Source organism: Mugil cephalus, chromosome 9 (genome assembly GCF_022458985.1).
Source record: "Mugil cephalus isolate CIBA_MC_2020 chromosome 9, CIBA_Mcephalus_1.1, whole genome shotgun sequence".
Lineage (NCBI taxonomy): Eukaryota > Metazoa > Chordata > Actinopteri > Mugiliformes > Mugilidae > Mugil > Mugil cephalus.
Window position 1 is genome coordinate 25,026,648 of NC_061778.1, and position 22,240 is coordinate 25,048,887.

Consider the following 22,240-nt stretch of genomic DNA (forward strand, 5'->3'; position numbering starts at 1 on the left):
TGACAAAATACTTGAGCAATGTTCTTTTTTAGGGTGTTATTTTTCACTGCTGGTGAGCTATGGATACAGCCTATAAACAAGCTGATTTTGCTTACATGATTACACATTTAACATTAGCCTTTATTCTGAGTCATGTCCCTGGTCAACTGATATATGTCTCTATCAAGCCCTGAAGGCTACATCCAGTGTTGTTTAAGCTTTTTCTGTATTCATGAGCTAGTAAGTAGCTTTTAATGCTCTTTGATTTCAGTGAATGTACAGTGGGTGTTGTTACAGATTTTTCCCCGGGAAAGAACCAAAACAACGAGCTGAAAGATTATAAAATGCCTCATTCGGAAGTAAGAATTCTTCCTGGATTCATCAATACACAGTTTTCAAGAGCACAAGAGGAAAACTTACTTTGTTACGCTGTATCTTTTCTGCATTCATATTATTAATAAATCATGCGAAAAGGAAATTGCTGTTTTTATCTGTCATTGTCACATGCTTTAGCATGTGTGCGTTTACCTCCTTGGCTCCGTCGTGCTCTACGTTGGTGCTCGACAAGATGGTGGTGGTTTCGGTAGCTCCAACATGAGTAACGGACACAGACTTGGGAGGATAAGGTATCCCGAGGATAGTAATGTCCTCAAACTTGAGGTTGTTCGGGTCCTTGTAGCCAGCATGGGCCACCTGCATTGTCAGAACTCCCTTCAAGGAGAAAGACACACATTCCCATCAAAAAGAATTCCTGAAAACCCTAAAGCAGAGGTCGTCAACATTTTTCAGGCCAAGGACCCCCAAACTGATGAGAGATTAAGTAGGGACCTCCTACCTACTATATGTGTTCTATATTAAACTCGGCCTAGTGCTGTTTATAAATATACATTATTATCATAATTTTGCATTCAGTATTAAACTATTCAAATAATACACAGGTTCAAATATTAGTTTTTAAAATTTCAAACATGCAACCTCCTGCAGACCCCCTGTTGAAGACCTATGCCCTAAAAAGCAAAATGTTTTTACTGAATTCACATTCTGGAGCTTTTTTTTATATGCTTGAACTTATTTCCATCCCTCACACAGCTGTTACAACAGATTTTCCTATTGCCTGTCAACAACAGAGCACAGGAAGACCATCGGCAGCATGCAAGGTGATCCTCAGTGTTGAGTGAAACAGGAACCTCGGGTGCTTGATCGTACAAGGCTTTAGCTGACCAGGTTGGATCAAACATGCTCTGTAATCTGGACGGGGAAAGTCGAAACTCTCGAGTGGTTTTGAACTTTGAACTAGAGCTGAGTTCAGAAGAAATATGTGGGCAAGATTTGAAAAGACAGTGCAGATGTACGCGAGGTAAACTTACATGGACAACAGAGAACTTGTAGTTAGTATAGTTGCCATTTTTCACGGTTTCTGTAAAAAGAAGAAGATGAAAAAGAAGAAGCAGGTGTCAGTATTTGTGACAGCAGTTTAACACAACAGATGCACAAACTGATCTCCGCATGTTAATACGTGTGAGAATACCGACAGTGTTTAAACACGCTGACTCATGCGATTCAACAATGGATAAGCGCATCTCTTAGATGGCAGGAAAAGAATACCTGTAATCAGTGGTAATGACCAGATGCTAACAAGTATACCTACACCGAAAAAGGAACATGAGCAAAGCTACAATACCTCTGGAGTCTCCATCATCCCAGAATAGCTCCCCAGCTGCTTGCTTGTTGTCATCAAGAGCAACGATCAAACCCATGGGGTTGCGTCGACTGGAGAAATATGAAGAAACACACACGGAAGTGCAAACAACATATGTGCGTATGGTTACAATTCAATGAATCAAACAACTTTGCAGTCAAAGAGGAGAAACAATATGACGCACTTTTCAATATGTGTTCATGTGTGACATGGAACTACAGCATGTGTACGTGTTTACCTTTTAGAGGTGGTGACTTCAGGCCTCTGTGTGGGGAGGACTGCTCCTCCTCTGATGTGTAAACCAAGCTTGTCAGCTGGTAGATACAGGTCAACATACTGTCCGCGGGTGGCAAGACGCTCCATCTGGTCGGTGGGACAATAGAATATATTAACTCACCCGAATTCCCCCTTGTGGGCAACATAGTCTCTATGATGTCCCTCATGATTTGCAGAGGTGGACATCATTTTGTATTTGCCCGAGGTGGAAAATCCTGCCTTTGGGCATGCGTGAAAGTGCAGCTTTCTGTAACAGTTACTGAGGCCTGTTGTGTTTGCCGTTGGTGAAAATGAGTCAGCTTGTTGTCTGGCTCGGCCACTCACAGTTAAACACAGACTAAATTGAGTTATTATTTTGAATATCAAGTTCTTAAGTCAAAACTGTTTAGAAAAGTGAAGTGAAGACACTGAGTCATTTGAGATGGGTATTAACCTTGATATTAAGTTACAATGCATGACTGCTCAGGTCTTTGAAGTGTTTTTTTTTTTTAAAAGAGGAACAGACGCATTTCTCCACATCTCTCTCCTTCCCTCTCTGCCTCTCTTCCTCTGCTCTCCTAAATTCAGTTCTCTGAGAGTCCAGATGGAGCACAGTTAATTTCTAATCCCCCAAAGACCAAATCCTCAGACCAGCCTAAAACAATTTAAAAGTCTCTTCTCTCCATCTCCTCTCATTCTCCTTCCACCTACTTCCTTATCCACGTCCTGTTATTCTCTCTTGTGGTGCTCTAGTTCTTTTTTTTTTTTTATCCCATTTGCCTCTATTCCCACTGAGCGTGTGTATGTGTGTGTCATTTTATGCAGTACAGTAAAAATGTGCGTGTGTGTGTGGGCTGGAGTTAGTGAAGCGTCTATAAGCAATTTCAGATCTTATCTCCCCCTCATTGTCTGCCTTAAGGAGGTCTTCTCTAGCCTTGTCTTCTCTTCCTTGCTGGCCAGTTCTCCCATCTTCCCCTTTACATACTATAATTTCCATCCCCTTCTCTTCCTCATCTCCTCTTTTGTCTCTGGTTTTACTCTGGTTATGTACTGCCATTCAGTTCCCTCCTTTAGTTTTGTTCACTCTGTCACTTTTCTCTCTCTCTCTGCAACTTGTTTGGTTTTTTTATGGTCATTTTCACTGCATCAATACTCCTCCACCCTTCCATCCTCCTACCCAGATAATCACAGGGGACCAACCAGGACAAGGGGCCGGCGGCAAGACAGCCAATCTAATCGCTCATCTGATCAGTGGGCGCTTTACATCGCCACTCCGACGCCCAAATAAGGTCCCAGAGGAACTCAACACCTCTTTTATCTCTCCGTCAGTGAGATAGTCTACCTCTTCACTTCCTTGTCCCTTCTTTCACTCTGTCTTTGTCCTCATTCTCTCTCCATCTTATCGCTCCTGTCTCCCGGCCTCAAACAAAGAACTGGAGGCCAAGGCTTTCATGTGGTACATGTTCTTTATGTAAGTGTTATTGGGACTCATGTAATGCGATGCTGATAAGCCACTTGCAATTATTTGTCATACACTTGTGTTAGCAATTAATTAGTGGCACTTGTATGATCTGTCATGAATCCTGATGTGATTCTTTTTTCTCATATATCCTATTTATGAAGCATAAAGCTATGTAGATTTTTAAATATATAAAGAATATATATATCACAACAAGACTTTGTGCAATGGTGTGTTTTTCATTGCATTGCATTTAATCACACTGTTGATTATTACATTTGTGGTCATTTGTGAATGTTCTTTACAGGAAATTACTGAGAATAATCTTACCGTCTCGTAGTCATACCACACAGCATTTGGTATGTATGCATTCACTGTATCCACACCCTGCGGGAAACAAAAAGAAAAATTTCTTCAACCCATGTGCATATTTGAGCTATGATCTACGTGTTTGTTTTTACCATTAAATCCAAGATCATGAGCCGCTGATTTGCGGAGATGCACATCAGCGGCTCCACGGCCCATGTGAAAGCGGGCCTGTGTTTGATTTGTGTTTGCTTCAGCTCACCACTTCAATCCTGGCACTTAAATCTTAGAAGGCTAAACACGAGGAGACAAGCTACAATATCACCACAATGGAAGTGAGGGCATTCTTCGTCACTATAAATCGCTGCAGCCGCAATGGTAAAGATAGAATGTTCCTTTTAAGGAAAGTTATTTTAAAACTGCCTATCGTCTAATATCAAGTTCTCAGCAAAGCCCTTGTGACATTTTAGTCTGCAATACTATGATGCAACAGATGATGGAAGAGACAGCACCCAGCGACGACTGATAGGTGACAGCCTTTGATGGCTTACGGTGGCGGACGGACAGGGGCAATCAATAGATGAGCAGTGAGCCTTTGATAGCGTTGTGACTTCCCTGCTCTTTCTGACAGTGCAGAACAGAGAGAGAGAGGCAAACACAGAGGGCACGGCAAAGGAAAGAGCAAACTACAAGTCTTTCTCAAAAAATAGCAAATTGTGAAATAGACTATGTCAACTGCGTAGGCCAAGACTGCCTGTCAAAGGCACTGAAGGCATCCAGCACCTAATTCCTGTTTTTTTCTGTGTCCTAGTTTGTTGCCCTCTGAGCAAAAGAGCAAATTTAAAAATAAAAAAAAAATCCAAAGGAGTGCGTTTTGAACACCAAAAAGTGTAAAATATGATGAATGCATGTGCATAATGGCCTGCTAACCAGATTAAATGACTTAATGTCCCCTTTAGGACCACATTCGCAGTTTGACTCAAATCACCTGTCATGAATGCTGCACAGCCGGCGGGACGGCTGCCTGGGGAAATGGATGCTCCCCCCATACCTCGTTTTCTGGTGTCTGATTTGCTAGCGGCATCCATCACTCACCTCGCTGACTAATGGGAAGAGACTGCAGGACTTAGCTGGGCTGCTAACTGTGATTGAGTGGGACAAGGCATGTGGCCTGCACCCTCATTTAGAGTACTGAAGCTGAGTTAGCCATAAGGTAAGAGTTGATCAGGTGGGCCAAAGATTCATACTGGCAGGATGATCAGATGCTGGCTGAGAGAGATGAGAGGGGCAGAGAGCGCCACAGAGAGAGTGCGCGCGAGAGATGGGATGAAATGAAACAGGATCACAAGGGGTGAGTTGACAGCGGCTGATTAAGAGAATGCAGATGAGATAAGGGAGCCAACGTTTGATGAAAGGATGCGCTAAAAAGAAAAGGGAGTAATGGGCGTGCGGGGGGGAAGAGTGGAAGTATGGATGAACACCAGAGGGGATGGCAGAGTGCAGGAGATCTCCTTAGTTTATCACAGAGATCAAGGTTAAGCATCGACTGATCTGACTGAAAGAGAGAGAGAGCATCATTAGAGAGAGGGGGAGACATGCGGACTGTGTTATTAATGGGGAGAGACAGACAGAGATGGGAATAATGTAAAAGGAAAACGAAGGTACGACGTAAAGGGCTGCTGAAGATCGGCGCGTGACCCTGCTGCCAGTAACTGACACTATCTCGTTATGTGTCGCTTTGGGGCCCCACACATCTGTAACATATAGTGGGCGCTCTGTTCTCAGTGCCTGCCCTCCCCTCGGCTTAAACCACAGCACACAGCGAGATCTGCAGCTCCACAAAAGGTGAATGCCGAGCCACATCTTATGAAAAGATATGTTTTCAAGCGGTAAAGCAAGGGTGGGAAATTACTGGAGTAAGACTGTTTACAGAAGTGGATATAGATGCCCTCACAGGTTAAACTACCATAGGTCATAGCGGAAGGGAGGTTTCATTATTTAGTTTAGTTTAGTTTAGTTTAGTCCGACTGTGCTGTGACTAGTTTTGAGCTCTTTACAGAATGTGGTTCTGCCCATCCTCCAGTGGATACAATTCTCTGCTCAGAGGATCCCTACAGTTGCTCACAGTGTCACTCACACACAAGGGCAGCCTGCTATGCAAATGGTTGCTCTAATGTTCGAGAATTTCATACATTCATTTCTTCGCCAACGCAAGCGAGGTCCTAATTTTCCTCCTTGGAGATGAACTTCTATTTCTCTCTACTCAATTATCGGTGGACTTTGATGGAAAGCACACTGCTTTTAAAGAGAGGGAAAATGAGCGGTTGGTCATAATTGACGCCAGTTCCTCACACGCCCACTGATAATGGATTTCTTTTTATCCTATCCTGTTTCCAATTTCACAACTACAATTGAAATGCGTTTGTCTCGATTCACAACATCGTGCACAGTCACCTTACGGCTCATCATTTCCCGAGTCCAGTTATGCGAACTCTGTAAAACTGCGAGTAAAAACCCTCCACTTCTTGTATTAAAAACTTTTTCCACAATCGCGCTGATTGAAGTTACTTTATCCCCGGCCCCACAATGAATCCAATTCACTTTCCACCATTCTGTAATTCACAAGAGGCCATGCTAAATTGCTTATTATTCAGGCCACTTTGACATGACCGCGATTGCAGCATATGCACATACATATGCGCGTGAGGGCATGCACAATTTCCAAACACACACATCTGTGCGGGCACACACACTGAACAAAAATGCGGCATCGCAAGTGTGCACACTTCTTATCTGCAGTTTTAATCTGCTAGTAATGAGGTCAGTGCTCTCATTAGAGCTGTGAGAAAAGGGGGAGGTTATGAAAGAGAGAAGAAAGAGAGATGAGAGGAGGGGAGGGCAACAAAGAAAATCCCATGTCATGTTTTCCCAGTGGAGGTCAGGGCATGTGTGAGTCGCTGATCGTCTCATTTGCAGGGCACACTTCTCTATGTACTGCATGTACCTTTTTATATACTGTATGATAGATTTTCAGTGTGATACAGGCTGTTCAGTATGTTTTGTGTGAGCATGTCCAAATGATCAAAATATCCTGATGTGTGTGTATTCTTACCGGGTCCAGTACAGGTGTGATGAGGAAGTGTTTTCCCCAAAGGAACTGGCGGTCCACAGTCCAGGAGGCTTTATCAGAGTAGAACCTTGGGAGAAAGGGGAAGAATCAGTTACATATCTTTGTCATGAGGCCCTGGCTTACAAAAAAAAAAAAAAAAAAAAAAAGATTTTAGAATATTTATGAAGTAAAACCGCCTTGCTCTACTTTGCTCAGCGAGCAAACCTGTTTGCATAATCCCATTGTTCTTTGTTAGTATGATTAAATTTGTATTACTACTGTTTCATCAGGTGTTCATGAATAATTTTTTTTAAAGTTAGTTTAAACACATCAAAGCCCAGTTAGTCACACGGATGAATTATAAATAGTCTTCTTTGCTGTCAAATTTAAAAACACAGTAATCATAATGGCCATGATAACAATAATAATAATGTATGCACATGCTATTTTTGTCAGTAAAGATAGCTAATATGACCCCCCATCATTAGTTTAGTGATGCTGAAGTCATGCTAGTATTGGCTGCAATGTTCTTTAGTGTGATTGATTCATTCAAGGGGTATGGCCAGTAACATCCAATCATATTCTCCCAGGTGGTCCAATCTGTAGGTCCATGGTTCTGCTCATTAAGTTGATGTCAATGCTGACTGGTGTCACAGGTGACATGAGTCCATTTTGGATTAACTGTCTGTGGAGTAAGTAGGTTCAGGTCACACGACCAGACCTATACAGTGCTTCCTATGGGACAAGGACTACTAATTTACTCGTTAGTATTATTTATTGTATTGTGCTACATATTCTTCTTATTTGAGATGGACTGTGTTTGTATACGAGGGTCCTGGTATTGGACCAGAATGCTGTTAATACTCTTTCATACTGTTAACTCTCTGAAGAGGGACTCTAATGCACTCGCCAATACTTATTAAGCAGAGAGCAATAATTTAGATTTAGGGGATTAGCCCTCTCGGCAGAATCATCATCACTGCTTCTTTGAGATTCTTTAAGAGCTCCCTTTTCGAGAGCCTTAACCTCCAAATCTAACCGTACAACCAATTGTTATGAATGGTCAATTCTCCTACACATCTCAGGCTGATATGAATTATAGTGTCAGGGAGAGAACTGTGCCTGTACTGGCTGACTGACATCTGTGCAAGTGTAGAGTGCAGGCATTATGACCTTACATGTTTGGTGTTACTGCCACAGCTCCCTCTATCAACACCACATCTTCATGTGTGCTGTTCGGTATTATTGATTTTAATTAAGTCTGATAATGGGTTTATTAAGGACGGACTTGCTCCCTCAGCAGAATCCTTGTTGCTACCCAGATTGTTTTTCGAACATACCACCTGTGAATTGAGCCTGAAGTAAAACTGGAACTTTCCAGTTCTCCTCCTGAAGTGAGACATCTGCACCCACCCCAATAGTTAAATCTAAACACAGGTATATTTTATAGGTCCCTTCCTGTTTCTTTTTTATGATTAATTCAATGTCCATGTTTTAGTAGCCTTTACAACCTTCCATAGTGTAATGTCACTACAGAATTCCCATATGCACTTGGCATAGTGTAAATGATCGGTCTTGTAGTTCGTTTCATGGTAGCTGTAGTTTTTGTCTGTGAATTTGTTAAAGCAGTGCGTTTAGTCTCAACACAGCATTATGGATGACTTACTCGTGCATGACAGGACGTACAACGGTTTCCCCTGTGGTGTGGGCCTTGTAGAAGAGTGTGTAGAGGTACGGCAGGAGTGTGTAACGTATCCTCAGGTAGTGTTTTGAGCTCTCCACCAGTGTTGAGCCAGCGCCGTATGCAGCAGGGTCCTGAGGCTGGAGACAGAAAGACAGATTAAAGGGATTAGGTTGATGAATGACACAGAACGGGGGGAGGGAAATAAAGATTGGTCTTTTACCTGCTCAGGGGCGAAATGGAAAGAGATGGAAGCACGTTAGAGAGGACATTAAAGGGGAGACATGTGAAGAGGTAAGACAAGTATAGTAACTATTTTCTTCAGAATCACTTGTTTATTGCTGATGAAGTGGATACCAGGCTCGTTCTTAATGAATAAAACAGAAAAGAACTTGGTGTAGGATAAATCTAGAAATCGAGTTTGTAAAGACACATGGAGTAAAAGGGAAAGAAGGAATTGGAAAAATGAGAGAAAGAAACTGAGGTATGATTTAATTTCTACAATAGTGGTGAGTGAGAGGGTGATTAGCAGCTAACAGGCCGTGCTCCTCTCATCTGGCTAATCATTTATGCCCTCGGCACCTCTGAGAGGCTGATGAGAACTTGTGTGTTTGTGTGTGTGCGTTAGGCCTGGCCTGCATGGGCGTGTGATGAGTGCCATGATTAGGGCAAAGCAAAGGTCACACGTTAGCTGTCTCATTTAGTGGAAATCGTACATCAAATTCATCATCATCCTGTCCCCCAGCAAATACCTACCCTCTCCTCCCTTCTTCCTTCCATCCGTCCCTAACACACACACACTCATTCACTTTTTTTTTACCCCCCACCTTCCATAACTCAACTGTGCTATTTTTGCAGCAGTATGGAAATGTCACATGAAGACTGTTGTGAGAGCATCAATTTTCTCCCTATTAGGTGCTGAAAACTGAATTTTCTCCCACACTAGTTGTTTTCATCCTCACGAAAATAGCTCAACAGCAATATAAACGCCCTTCTTGACTCATACATCATTTGTATTTCTCAGTGACATTAAGCTACTGATCTGACACGTGACATTTGAATTATGGTATGCATGCTAAAGATAAACAAAAATATCTCTCCATCTTCATTATAAACCAAGTTAACATGATTGATTATATTGGTTGACATTGTGAACGGGGTTGAATTTTGACAAGAAAATGCCTAACCTTACTGACCTTTTGACTAAACCCTTTTTTCAAAGTCATTGCACGGTCATAGATTAGCAACTGTTCCTAGGCTCAGCATGGTTGTTTGGATTCCTTTGCTGCACGCAAGAGGTATCTGTTCTTTTATGAAAAATACATTATGTATAGATGGGCTAACACCATGTCTACACAAAAACACTCCATCTGCATGCCTACAAAAGAGGAGTTCAAGTACAGTGTTGAATGTAGGGCTGATTTTTAGCAGTTGCCGCTACATGCCTATAGTGTGTTTGACACACAAGCTACAAATGTCAGCAGCATAGACAGCTCTAAGCGTTTTGTTCCATCAGACATGCATGGGGCAGACAACTCAATAGGTTCTGAAATGCATAGTGCTCCTTGGTTCTAAACCAGAGCGCAATCCATGAGTAAGTAAGTCTTTCGCTGGTTTGATTTCAAGGATTTACTTATGCCAAACTGACTTTACTCCTACAAAACAAAATAAAGTTCAATCTGGCCATTTTAACAATCAAAAGGTGTTTGACTATACAGACCTGTGGTTGTTTATCAGTACCAAGTAAGCAAACTTTGGTCTTGGCATAGTTGGTTGTTCTGACTTGACGACCTTGACTCTGAAGTTCAAACTCTGGAGGACAGAAGGAGGGTCGTATGGTACTGGAACCCCCCCTCCCCAAATTTCATTCTGGGAAACCCAAATGTGAGCTTCTAAGCTACGTTTACTTCAGGCTCAGATGCTACAGTATCCGTGGCAGCTATAATGATTTTCAACTGTTTACATTCTCAGTGTTAAACCGGAAACCTGGGGCCCCACTGCTCCCACTTTATAACAAAGTTGCAGTAGTGCTGCTAAGATGACAGTCTCCATGGATACTGACAAAAGTTTATAATTTTAACTGCTTGGAGTTTATATTACCTATACAGTGTTATGAAATGAAGGGTATAGCCTGCAGCACTTTAGACCAAACGGTGGCAGTGTGATACATAAATCTAAAAGTGACAGTCTAATATAAGAATGGTAGCACAAAATGCCTTTACAATACCTTGTAGCCTTGAGCGTTGTGGTTCCGACTGAAGGGGTAGAAAGCCCCCACCTGCATCCAGCGACGACATAACTCTTCACTAGAGTCGTCGAAAAATCCACAGATGTCAGCTCCGATCTGAAATGTATGAGAGGACGACAGGTTGACATTTAGCCAGAGTCTAGAGCGTATTTCACCCAGTGTTCTTAATGCTGTTGCTCTGGGAACATAAAGCTGGAATGGCATTTGACAAACGTGGAGAGCAGGTGACAATTAGTTTGAGATATTGAAAATAAAATACTGTATCTTTCGATTATAAATGTCAAGAAAGTAAGAAAGAAAATGCCTGAATCTATGGTCAACAAACTGGAAGTGGTAAAAAGTAGCTCTAATGTGGTAACTGACCACATATTTGTCTTTTGAAATGTCTCAATGGTTCTTCAGTTCAGTCAGGATTTGCAGGCACACAGCCGATGTGGGCAGGAATCTTTATTTACATTAATTGCACCATGGAGTCGAAGAAAGAGACTTCCGTCAAAGGCCAGTCCACAGAGACTGCTTGCTTTCTATTGTTTACTACTGGCCACATATTACAACATGCTCAGTGGGAGGGAATTGATCCAAATCCGATTTCTCCTGCTTTCTGTCTCTCTCTCTCCCTTTCTCTCTGTATTTGTGTGAAAGTGTGTGTGTATGTGTTCTGAAGAATCCGAAATCAGCTTGACACAGTCCCACCAGGGGTAACTGGCATCTATAAGACCACCTGAGGCGCACAGCTGGAAGAGGATGCGCGTGCGTTTCTGCGTGCGCTCGACTCCCTGTTGTTGTCTTGCTGCTGTTTGCTCTCTGTGCGCTGCTGCTGCACGCATGCAGGCACTCGAAGTGCACTTGGGTACTGACTGGCAGTGTGTTCTCTTGAGTCTGTTTTTGAAACTGTTCCTGCATTAAGAACGAGAGTTCTTCCAGATGTTTTTTAACGGATCTCGTGCCAGGCACACTTTTTCTTGCCTGCCCCTCTGTCTTAAGTCTTATGTCTAAACATAGGTCTCAATTAGCAGCTCAATCCCCCTTAAAAGAGGCAGAAGTGAGAACCTCCCAAAATGCCAGAACCACATTCTAATTGCAGTGAAACACAGATTAAGAGCTAAGACTGGCCCTTGCTAATGTCTTCTGATGTGTTTTTGTATGATACAAACGTTCTATGTACCTAACAGCATTCCTCTCTCACTGGAGAATCTGAAATATAATAAATGCTAGTGAACTACCGCCTGGAACTCATATCTGAATCTGTATCTGAAGCTGGTAAAAAAAAAAAAAAAATCGCCCTTGTTGTTCTTTTAAGCACTGTCATGGCAGCCTCTCAGAGAGTCGTTTTTCTTGTCACGGTCTTACTTTTAGTGTGATGTGAACAGTATTTGCCCTTCTGCTAAGGTTTGCTACTCACATAGGGAATTCCAAAGAGGTTGAACTCCAGCATGCCAGGGATGGCCCATTTTATGTCATTCCAGTTGGCACCATTGTCCCCCAGCCAGTGACCTGAATATTTTCCCACACCTGGAAATGAGGAGCGGGTCAGCATCAGGGTACGGTTTCCTTTAAACACACGCTGCAGAGCTCTGTGGGATGGAGAGGAGGCAACAAAGAGAGCACCAAATGAGGCGGGTTTTATCAAGATAAAAAAGGGACATGGAGATGGAATAGGAAAGTGCGCAAGGGAGAAATGGATTCTGAACACACGAATACCAGAGTGGAAGAAGATTACATGAAAAATTACATGAAGATACAGCCACACTAGTAGTACCTTTCCTTCTCCTCTGTACATTATGATTTATCTAAGGGAAATCAAAGCAGCATGGATTTCCATGACAATGAAAAGCCCTGATGATATTTACAGAATGAGCCTCCTGCCAATAATACATCTTAATTACTGGAGAGAGAGAGAGAGTAAAGAAGAAGACACACGAAGGATGAGCTAGGTTAAATAACGAAGCAGTAAGTCAACAAGTCATTTTCATTGAGGTTTGTGTTTCATAGTATAGTATGTGGGTATGTTTAAGCAAGACATTTTGTGGATATTTTGCATTTGTGTGGTTCCTGGGCAGCCCAGAGGAGTGTTCACAAATGCCAAAAAGTTAGTGAGAATACTGGGCCGTAATCTAATTTTGAAAGATATTGTTCTTCTTATGCAAGCACAATATTAAGGAACGCAGAGGCTATATGCACTGAAAAATAAGTTACTTCTAAAAGGTTACAGTGACCCTGAGTATTGACTTTTATTGGCATCCAAGATATATTGGAAAACAGTGATGAATCAGGGCTCGATGGAATATTACAATATGCGGGATTGAACTGTTAGGCCAGTAGAAGAAGGCTGAAGCCAGAGACCTTTGTTACACTTAGGAAACTAGAGTCTTTTCAGTGTTTCTGATATTTGATTTGTCTGGCCCAGGCAGCATTTTTACTTTTTTTATTCTCAACATCAGCATACATTACAGTATATTTATTGCATCTGTTTATTTTCACAGACAACTATTTTCCATGGGCCGAAAACCCATTTGTGCAAGTATGTGCCGCTTTCTAATTGATGCAATTTCCCATACCATCACCATTAGGGTGTAATAGAATTCGGGCAGCTTATACCACTTTAGCCTCATATGAAATGTCTAGCCGAGGGCTTGGAGACTTTAGAAATTCCTACAATAAGATAAATATGACTGCCGCCTTTGTACCTCAGTGACATTTAAGTGGTATGGGTTTTGTGAGGGAATTTACTCTTGTGACAGGCTTCCGCAAATGTAGTTATCTGCCAGTATGTACTGTGCTGTTTGATAGTCTTTGAAAGACAAATCAGATGTGCTCTGGTCAATTTCCATTGCCACTGTAAAATACATTTGCATAACTCAAATGTAGGATATACAAAAACTGGTGTACCACCTGCATGCAAGACGCAAACAGCATTATACAAACTGAAATTTATATCAAACTTGCATGTGTGCATTCAACTACCAGAATTAATCTCCATATCTCAGTGATTATACATTGGTCTCCCTTTTTAGGTTTGTACAAAATGGGCCCTTAAACTGTTCCAGTGCCAGACCCAGATGAGAAATTCCTTCAAGCACCCTGAGAGCTGGGCTCATTAAAACATATTTCTTGCATTTATCGCATGGGATCCAACTAGCAATTGGTCTGCCTCACAAGCTGTGATTTATTGGAGGACATAAGTCACTTCATCGCACTAAGCTGGTAGATTTCTCTGTTGCACTTTTGCATTTAAGCTTCATAATTCCTGTTCCAGGGCCAGTGCTCAACAACCTCTTATTCTACAACATTTGCTTTTAAAGATTCTTACAGTGTTTTCGCATCGTGTGAATATTCTGTTTGACCATCTGTCTTTGGTCAGAACCGAATGCAGCAAGTTGGCCTCTGTAGCATAAACTGGGCAAAACTCCTCCTGTCATGGATTATGGATGCACTCACTTTTCCGTAGCCAGGACCATAGAGTAGCCATATAGACTGTGGACATCATAGTGGTTCCCCCAGGACTGTTTGGCATCCATACATAGAGTCTTACTGTACATCACCTCGTCGAGAATCCCTGCAGAAGAGAAAATAATGATGGCGGTGAAGAGATGGTTCAAGGTGAGAGGATGTCTGGGGTGGAATACAAAATATCAGGTGCAGCAAAAGAGGGAGAGCATTGGGGGAGCAGGAAGAAGAACAGAACAAAAAAGAATGAAAGAGACAGTGATATATATATTGCAACTGGAAGTGGGTGCAATGAGGAAATGAGAGCTGGAAGAGCAATGGAGGAAGAGGATGACAAAGGAGGAGTGCAAAGAAAAAAAGCAGAAGGAGGCGTCAGGGGAGCATGCCTTTTCAGTTATGATCATCGTGTCTGGGGCACAGTCTGAATAAAAGACATGGCAGAGTCATTTTAGAAATTTCCCACCAGGGACCCACTATTTCAGATGAGTTTTCCTCTAGATTTGAACTTACTTTATGAGCTATTGTTGCTAATTTATTAACTCGTGCATAGCGTTTGGGCTGTGCTGTTACGCCTATAAAAAAGAAATCCTTCTATTAGGGTATTCTTAGGGTGTTTCATTCAGACTAGATTTGGTTTATAAGCAAGAGCAAACTAATAGGGTGGTTTGAGACTTAACCACATCTTCAAAGGAATACACACATTATGTATAGACATCCTCTCACCTGTATATTGTATATATTGTGTAATATCAAAACAGCATAAGAACAGGTCATGAAACAGAAAACGTAAACTTACTTGGAGTGTAGGGAGGGTAGTTGAGATTGTTGTCAGCGCAGCCCTTAACCGATCCTTTCTTGAAATTAGCCACCTCATTCATGTCCTGCAAGTGCATATGTTTGAGTATGAGGATGTATATGTAATTTCACATATTTTCAATGTCTGAAATGTTTTAACCGTGAACCCAGGATTCCTCTACTGAAGTTAAAATGATTTTCTTCACTCATTACCAAAGTGACCTGCATTGAGCAAAGGTTTTGAGAAGAAGCTAAGATGGCAAATTGTGTGTACTGAAGCAAACAGACTGAGTAACGAGTAAATCAAAGCCAAATTGTCATCTGGGGAATCATTAACAGGATAATATAAATTTGAGTGTGTTGGTGTGTTACCCTGCGCTTGGTGCTCTTTATTGGCCTCAATTTCCAACCCACAGTGAAGTAATTGCCACGGAAAATTACAAAAATCTAAGCTCACTGCCCCTGCGTGTATGTAATTGGCTGCAGAATACTGCTGGTTATTGAGCAACCAATCAGTAAACACACACACCTCCATTTTAGGTGTTATAAAACCAACTTACAATCCAGAGAGCGTCGTGTTTGATCTCCTGGTGGAATCGCTCGTACTCATCAACCCACCACTCAATGCACTTCTCGCTGGTATAATCTGGAAATACTGTCTCCCCTGGCCACACCTGTAAAAGAGAATAAAAGGTGTTGCTTTACAAACACTTTACAAACCCTAAGAACATTATTTTGACATCATCGAGTGAGCTGGTGGCAGAATTCAGTTTTCAGTTTTTGTTAAGTCAAAGTGCAATGTGGTAGTTTCTGGGATTGGGGCACTGGTTATCTATTTGATGTCACTTTTAGAAACATCTGAAACATGTCGAACAAAGCAAGATGCAAGCCTACAAACTATTCCACAAGCACACATCCCCTGTCGGCGTAGTGAGTTCCATTAAAGTAAATCATGGAGATGTCAGACAGACAGTTCAAATTTTCAAAGCTAATCTTTACGACAGACTTCCAGCACTGGTATGGTATCAATCTGAAGTGTGCGTTCGGACATCACCAACTGAATTTCAGGTTTCTCATGACAGGACGCACACCACGCATGAGCACCCATTGAGCATAGGTGGTCTATAATGAAACCCAGGACGTATTGTGTTTTCACTACCACAGGAATGTGGACACATGCGACCCAGACCACCTCCAAACGTGGTCAGTGATCAGATCTCTTAAATGTGCTGTGTTCACACCTGTCTTTTGCGAGATGGGATTGCCCAGATTGAATCTTAATGCAAGGTCTGAACAGGCATATAGTTAACTACTCATTAAAAGGTACAACTTGGAAGAAAGTACATTAAATACAACTGAATAGAAGCTACGTCCAAAGTGCTACAAGCTGCATTTAGCGTCTGTCCACAGATTGTTGTCATCTACATTGTCCCCTATAGTGCTCTGCTCTTAGTGACATGGATTTTGCTGAGCAACTACGTCACTCCGGATAATGTATGTTGCATGGCGAGTGACAAATTTCTGACAATCTGAGCACCCACATCTGTGGAAATGACATAGAAAAAAGAACAGAAGAGAGATGAAGTAAAGGAGGGGGTGGGATTGATGAGAAAGAAATGGCAAAGGAGAAAGGGGATAAAGAGACAGACGAGTTGAGGAAGAGAACAGAGGAGAGGAGAAATCGATAATGCAATAAAAATCTCTAGACGTGACTGTGTGTTAGAAGTCGTCCTTAATGACATGTATTGAGAAAAATGATTAATCCACAGAGAAAGGCAGGGATTTTGTGGTGGTGTGTTGTGTGCGTGTGCGCTATTCTGCGTGTGAACCCTTCTGTGGAGCATAGTAGACATTAAAACTCAAGGTTGCGCCGCTCTATCTTTTACCTGTACTTCCACTGGCAATAACTTTACAGCCCCGTTTGTGGGAAAGACATGAATCATGCTTACCCTCGCTCACACACACAGATTTATAGGCAGATGTTTTTGGCCGGTGTTCAGAACTCCAAGGTCAGAGCGTATTGATAGTCAATCGCAGGTGCCATCTTTCTTTTTGACTTGTTCCTTCTTTTTACTCCAGATTCTGTCAGCTCCAGCTGCGTAGTAACACTGGCAATGAGGTAAACACTTTCAACAAATATGCCGGCATTTGTAGCTATGCCGTTGTTGGTTTTTACACTGTCTGACAGTCTGCCTGTCTTTGTCATTACCCATCTGTCTCGCCTCTCGTCTACCTGTCTCTATCTGTCCCTCTGCCTAGCTGTTCCCCATAGTGTCTCTCTAGCTTCCATCTTGTGTGTACCTGATAATCTGTCTTTTTGTCTGTTGTCTCTCACTATGGCTGCCTTTCCTATGTATGTCTCTGTCACTGTGCCACTCAGCCAGACAGCCAGTCAGTCTCCCTGTGCATCCCCCTCTAATCTATTATTTGTGTCGGTCTGCGTCTGCTTTTTTTTCTGCCTATGTTTCAGTCTGACATTCCTGCGTTTAAACCCACATAGACTCCTTTTCTCTCCCCGCTGCTTTGTTTACTCCCATCTGTGTTTACCTCTGTGCTCCGAACAGAAATGTTCATCTGCGTGAGTGAGGTCCTGCTATGATTTTACTCACAGTCTGAAACATATGGGCCACCGTGGAAAGCTTTTATCCTTATCCTTGTGAGCAATTAGCCGTCTTAAAAGCAGGAATAAATACCAGCCTGCCTCTGTATCTCTTTAATTACTGACACGGCAACGGCAAAGGTCATTTTACAAAGCCCCCACTGTTTTCGTAAGCAGGGCACATACATTCAAATGTAAATAAACTAGAATCAATTACACATGCGCATGCGCGCACAGACATAAAGCACAAACAGCCAAGAATAGTTTTTCATTTAGGGAAATAGATACACACAGATGAATACACAGACTGTTTGTTTTGTTTTCTTCTTCTTGTGTCTTTCTCTCTGTCTCTCTCGCACAGACACACACATGCACACCTAATCTGCGATGCATTGATGCAGAACATTTTAAGATTAAACACTAATGCAGAATCAATGCATATGTTTGACCTGCAATAAACAGCATGAAAAAGCGATTAGCAGAGCAGGACTGGGCCTAATCGCATGCATAATCAGAAGTCATAACAGCAACATGCTTTTAACCCAACCACCACCTCCTACCCTCTGTGGGAGGTTTCAGGAGATAACAGACTGAAGGTTTGTACTGAGGGAATATTATATGGTGGTAGTTGATGGAGACTGCAAAGAACCAGTCGCACAAAGTACATGTGCATATGGCAAATGAAGATGCTTACACTGCCTAATATACACTCACTTCCCAAAAATTAGGTACACTAGGGAAAACAAACACATTTTAAAATAACTGTCCCGTATTACATGTTTTAATGTCCAGTGTACGTTGAAACTGTGTAAGAAAAGTGGCAATTCAGTTGTGTGATAACTGTTTTGATATTTTTAATATTATTCATTTTTAAGCAGTCAGAATTTGTATTAAGTAGATATTCATTAAATGGAGCAAGTAACCTCTCAGAACTACTGATATTTCAAGATGTAAATATATACTTAACATTTAAATCCTCATCTGTTTAATTGTATCTTATTGTCATAAGATCTCTCATGTATCACATTTGCACATTGTAACCACAGACTGTGAAGAATAAATCTAATATTACTAAAGCCGGTAGAACTGACCCTAAGTCACAACTAACTCTTCTACACCCCCATCCAACTCACCTCTCCTAACAAAGGAGTTTTCCCATCTGATTCAGTGACCCAAGCATTCATCTGAGTTCCTCTGTCATAGGATTCATAGGGAGCATCCCCAACCCTCTTGCTGGTGGCAATTGCAGGATCCTGGGGACAAAGGACAAAAAAGTGACACTGTGTTTACATGGTCGATGTCAACAATTGTAGTAGTAGTAAGTTAAAAGTTGGACACCAGCTAGACAAGCTGATCTTTACTGGAATCATACATTGAGCTTCAACCTGAAATCGCTGCATCAACATGTGGCCTTTAATATAAAAATAGGAAATCTACCAAACCCAGAAATGTTAAGTAAATCATCGGTAGCCATTTTGCAGTAGCACTCTGATATTTTAAAGTTTAATCTTTCTTTTGTGTCAAATACAGGAATTGTTTCGTTTCTCAATGATTTACTTACCAGGATGAGGATGTATTTCTGTCCCTCCTTGTGGAGATATTCAGCAAACTCAGGCAGCTCACTAAACTTCACTTTGTCATAGGTGAAATCTTTCTTATCCTCCATATAGTCTATATCAGTGTATTGAATTTCCTATGGGGAGAAGAAACATGGTTGTCTGTAAAGGCAGCTTGTGTCTTGTGTACACTCATCACTCAAACACTAATATTTTGGATTTCTGCAAAAAAAAAAAAAAGAAATTCCAGGTTTTGTTTTGAGATGTGTTCATTGTATGAATAACTTGATCAGTTTACTTCAGATAAGTTAGATGTCATTAGATATTCAAAATTTAATTGGAAATGCTAAAATGCTGGCAAAGCTTCCATTTATTAAAATCCCATTTGCATCTTGCATGAGCGTGATAAATTCAAAATCACTCGTAATGTACCCACGTGTTTCTGCTTCTGTGCATAACTTAGACACATCCACTAAAAATTCAACATCTTGAATATAACTTGAATGTGTCCTTGTCACACAGTATATTCCTATATCAACATAGCTAATAAAAGGTCTATTAAACATTTGCACTTCCTGGAAAAAATTGTAATTGCTAACTTGTCTGCTGACCTGCCTTTGCTGGACTTTTGGAAGCCTGATATGAGTGCAAACAGCTTTGCTAATTTGCTGCTAAACCTTGGGAGGACAATGGGAATGTTAACACATTCTTCTTTTCTTTTTTTTCCCCGGGTGTGACTTTGTGCTTGCTCTCTGTCTGTCCGTTGTCTGCCAAAATCTACTTCATATCGATGGAGCAGATGGTTTGGAAGCCTCTGCCAGATCCTTCCTCTAATGGTAATCAGCTCCAGACATATTAGGGAGAATGTGATAATACCCTCTGTGGTCTATCTAATGGTTATCAAACATGTCCCTGAGTACAGCAGGAGAGGAAACAGCTGCATCCTAATGTCTTTGGAAATGAAAGAGAGATTGGAGATTATGAAATATTGAGATGGGTTGGAAATTTGTTTGTGCTTGATCTTTAGATAAGGGAGAGTCCAGACCGCTTGATGAGTGTCATCACTGCTGAGCTGTGATACAGTTGTGTTTTATGGAGCAATATTGGAATTGGGATAACAAATTTAACTTGGTCAAAAAAATTAAACATCAGTGCTCTGTTTGGAAAGGATAGAAATTGTTAACGAGCCTAACAAAGATAAGCTGCGAGTCTCATTTCCAAGAAAATGTCAACCAGAGATGTTTTTTATCAAATGTCTAAGAAGGCAAAAGGTGTTCAAGTGATTTTAACATTCCAATCAGAATGAATGAGATAATGAAAGGAACTCAGTGGATTGATCTTTGATCAGCGTTAACATTTGGTGACGCTTGAAAAATAGTGGTCCCACGATTGAACCTATAGAGCCCGGTAGACTCTCCATTATTTGACAGAAAGCTGGATTACCCTGTCTAAGCTAAAGGGCATCCCTATCACTCTGACTGTCTTTTAAACTCCTGCTTCAACCTTCATATCACGTCTGCACAGATAGTGTAGTGGTTAAGGCGCTCGCCTCTGGAAACCACACAGTGGTGCATGAGTGGTTCAAATTTAACAAGGGGTGCACAAGGTGAAGTATCGACCGCCTTCCTCTTCCCCCTTCTAAAAGCTCTCCAGCTGCAGTAGTGGCTAAAGAAACACCCCTCTGTATATACTACACATTGTCACTAAGTTATTTTGGACAGCTGGCCTTTAAAATGCATATTTTGTCTTAAGAAAACGTCTCACAGCATCTGACATGTAAGGTCAAATTCACCAAAAGAACTGCCTCTTGTTGATCCCCAATTTGAATTCCCTGCTTTGCAAAAGAAGGTAAATAATTAAAATCAGAGGCCCAGCTATATCAGTAAAATATTGTCCCATGTCTCTGTTTTCAGTTGGGATCACATGACTCTTGTGTGGGCCTATAAAATGCCTTATGATATGAGTTTACTGCGTTTTTTTATTCAGTTTAATTGTTATGATAAAGGCTGCACAAATAAACTACGATAAGAGTTTATGTCGTTCAGATTTACAGTATCAAGCAGATACTGCGTGTGAAAGTGCCGCAGCTGTGAGGCAGTTCCTTTCCCTTAAATTCGTAAGTCATTCATAAGCTATAAAGGATAATGCTGTGAGATAATACAGGAGAAAAAAATATAAAGTTATATAAGAAAGAATATATGGACAAAAACTCGGGTGCAGTTGGAGACAGCAGTGGCCTTGACAGCAATTTCAGATAGGTTTGAAGAAAACATTGTCAGGCCTTAAAAACTAAACAGAAAAAGAATGAAACCTGACAGGATCTTACATATGGGAGTTCCACTTTGCGGTTTCTTTCAACTGTGTTCTTGACTTCAGTCAGGCTGCCGTAATCCCACCGAGAAAGCTGGAAACCCAGTGACCAGTAGGGAGGAATGACGGGCCTGCCAATGAGCTGGACAACATAATTGGACACATTTTTAATGCAATTACTGCGCCAGTGCAACTCTCAATCCACTTTTACCCAACAGACCCAATCAGAAAACATGCCCAATCTTTTTTTTTTTTTTTTTTTTTTTTTTTGAATTTAGAAGATCACCTCAAGGAACTCCTGCACCACTTGCTCTGGTGTGTCTCCAAAGAGAATGTAGAAGTCAAGGACTCCTCCAATTGTCCTGTAGGTGATAGCAGGGGCAGGCTGCAGAACAACCTCTGAAAAAAGACAGCAGACGGCATAAGCTTAATTTTATTATACCTAAATATAAATCAGAAACCCTGAATGCCCTCTGAAACGATCCTGCAACCAGCAGTAACTCTGTTGTGGTACATTGCTCCATTGTTCTTTTGTTCATCGAGGGATTTCTTGTTTGCACGTAAACATGCTCTTACACAGATGATTTATGTGTCAGTCAAGACAGTCAGTGCAAAATAAAGTTTTATATGAGAAGAACCATAGACATGAACAAGAGAAACATGTCAGAGAAAATTCCTTTCGCTTTCAGTCACCCTGAACAATCATTCAATATTCTCTTTGATTTGTCAGCACAATTTTCTGATTGAGGGAATCGTGAATCCGTTTGTGTTAGGAGGACGAGGTGCAACGGATAGTT

At 41.4% G+C, this 22,240-nt stretch overlaps 1 protein-coding gene across 1 annotated transcript in view; it reads right to left on the reverse strand.

Moving 5' to 3' along the window:
• si (sucrase-isomaltase (alpha-glucosidase)) overlaps window positions 1-22,240 on the reverse strand; it is a 60,752-nt gene that overhangs the window by 30,201 nt on the left and 8,311 nt on the right. The window contains exons 9-24 of the mRNA XM_047594395.1: window positions 21,730-21,842; window positions 21,460-21,585; window positions 19,139-19,270; window positions 18,711-18,830; window positions 15,539-15,652; window positions 14,980-15,064; window positions 14,175-14,292; window positions 12,139-12,310; window positions 10,716-10,832; window positions 8,474-8,628; window positions 6,811-6,895; window positions 3,723-3,779; window positions 1,917-2,041; window positions 1,661-1,749; window positions 1,347-1,396; window positions 508-690 (exon numbers count right to left, since the gene is read on the reverse strand). Of these exons, the coding sequence (XP_047450351.1) occupies window positions 508-690; window positions 1,347-1,396; window positions 1,661-1,749; window positions 1,917-2,041; window positions 3,723-3,779; window positions 6,811-6,895; window positions 8,474-8,628; window positions 10,716-10,832; window positions 12,139-12,310; window positions 14,175-14,292; window positions 14,980-15,064; window positions 15,539-15,652; window positions 18,711-18,830; window positions 19,139-19,270; window positions 21,460-21,585; window positions 21,730-21,842 (1,841 nt within the window). The remainder of the gene's footprint in view (window positions 1-507; window positions 691-1,346; window positions 1,397-1,660; window positions 1,750-1,916; window positions 2,042-3,722; window positions 3,780-6,810; window positions 6,896-8,473; window positions 8,629-10,715; window positions 10,833-12,138; window positions 12,311-14,174; window positions 14,293-14,979; window positions 15,065-15,538; window positions 15,653-18,710; window positions 18,831-19,138; window positions 19,271-21,459; window positions 21,586-21,729; window positions 21,843-22,240) is intronic.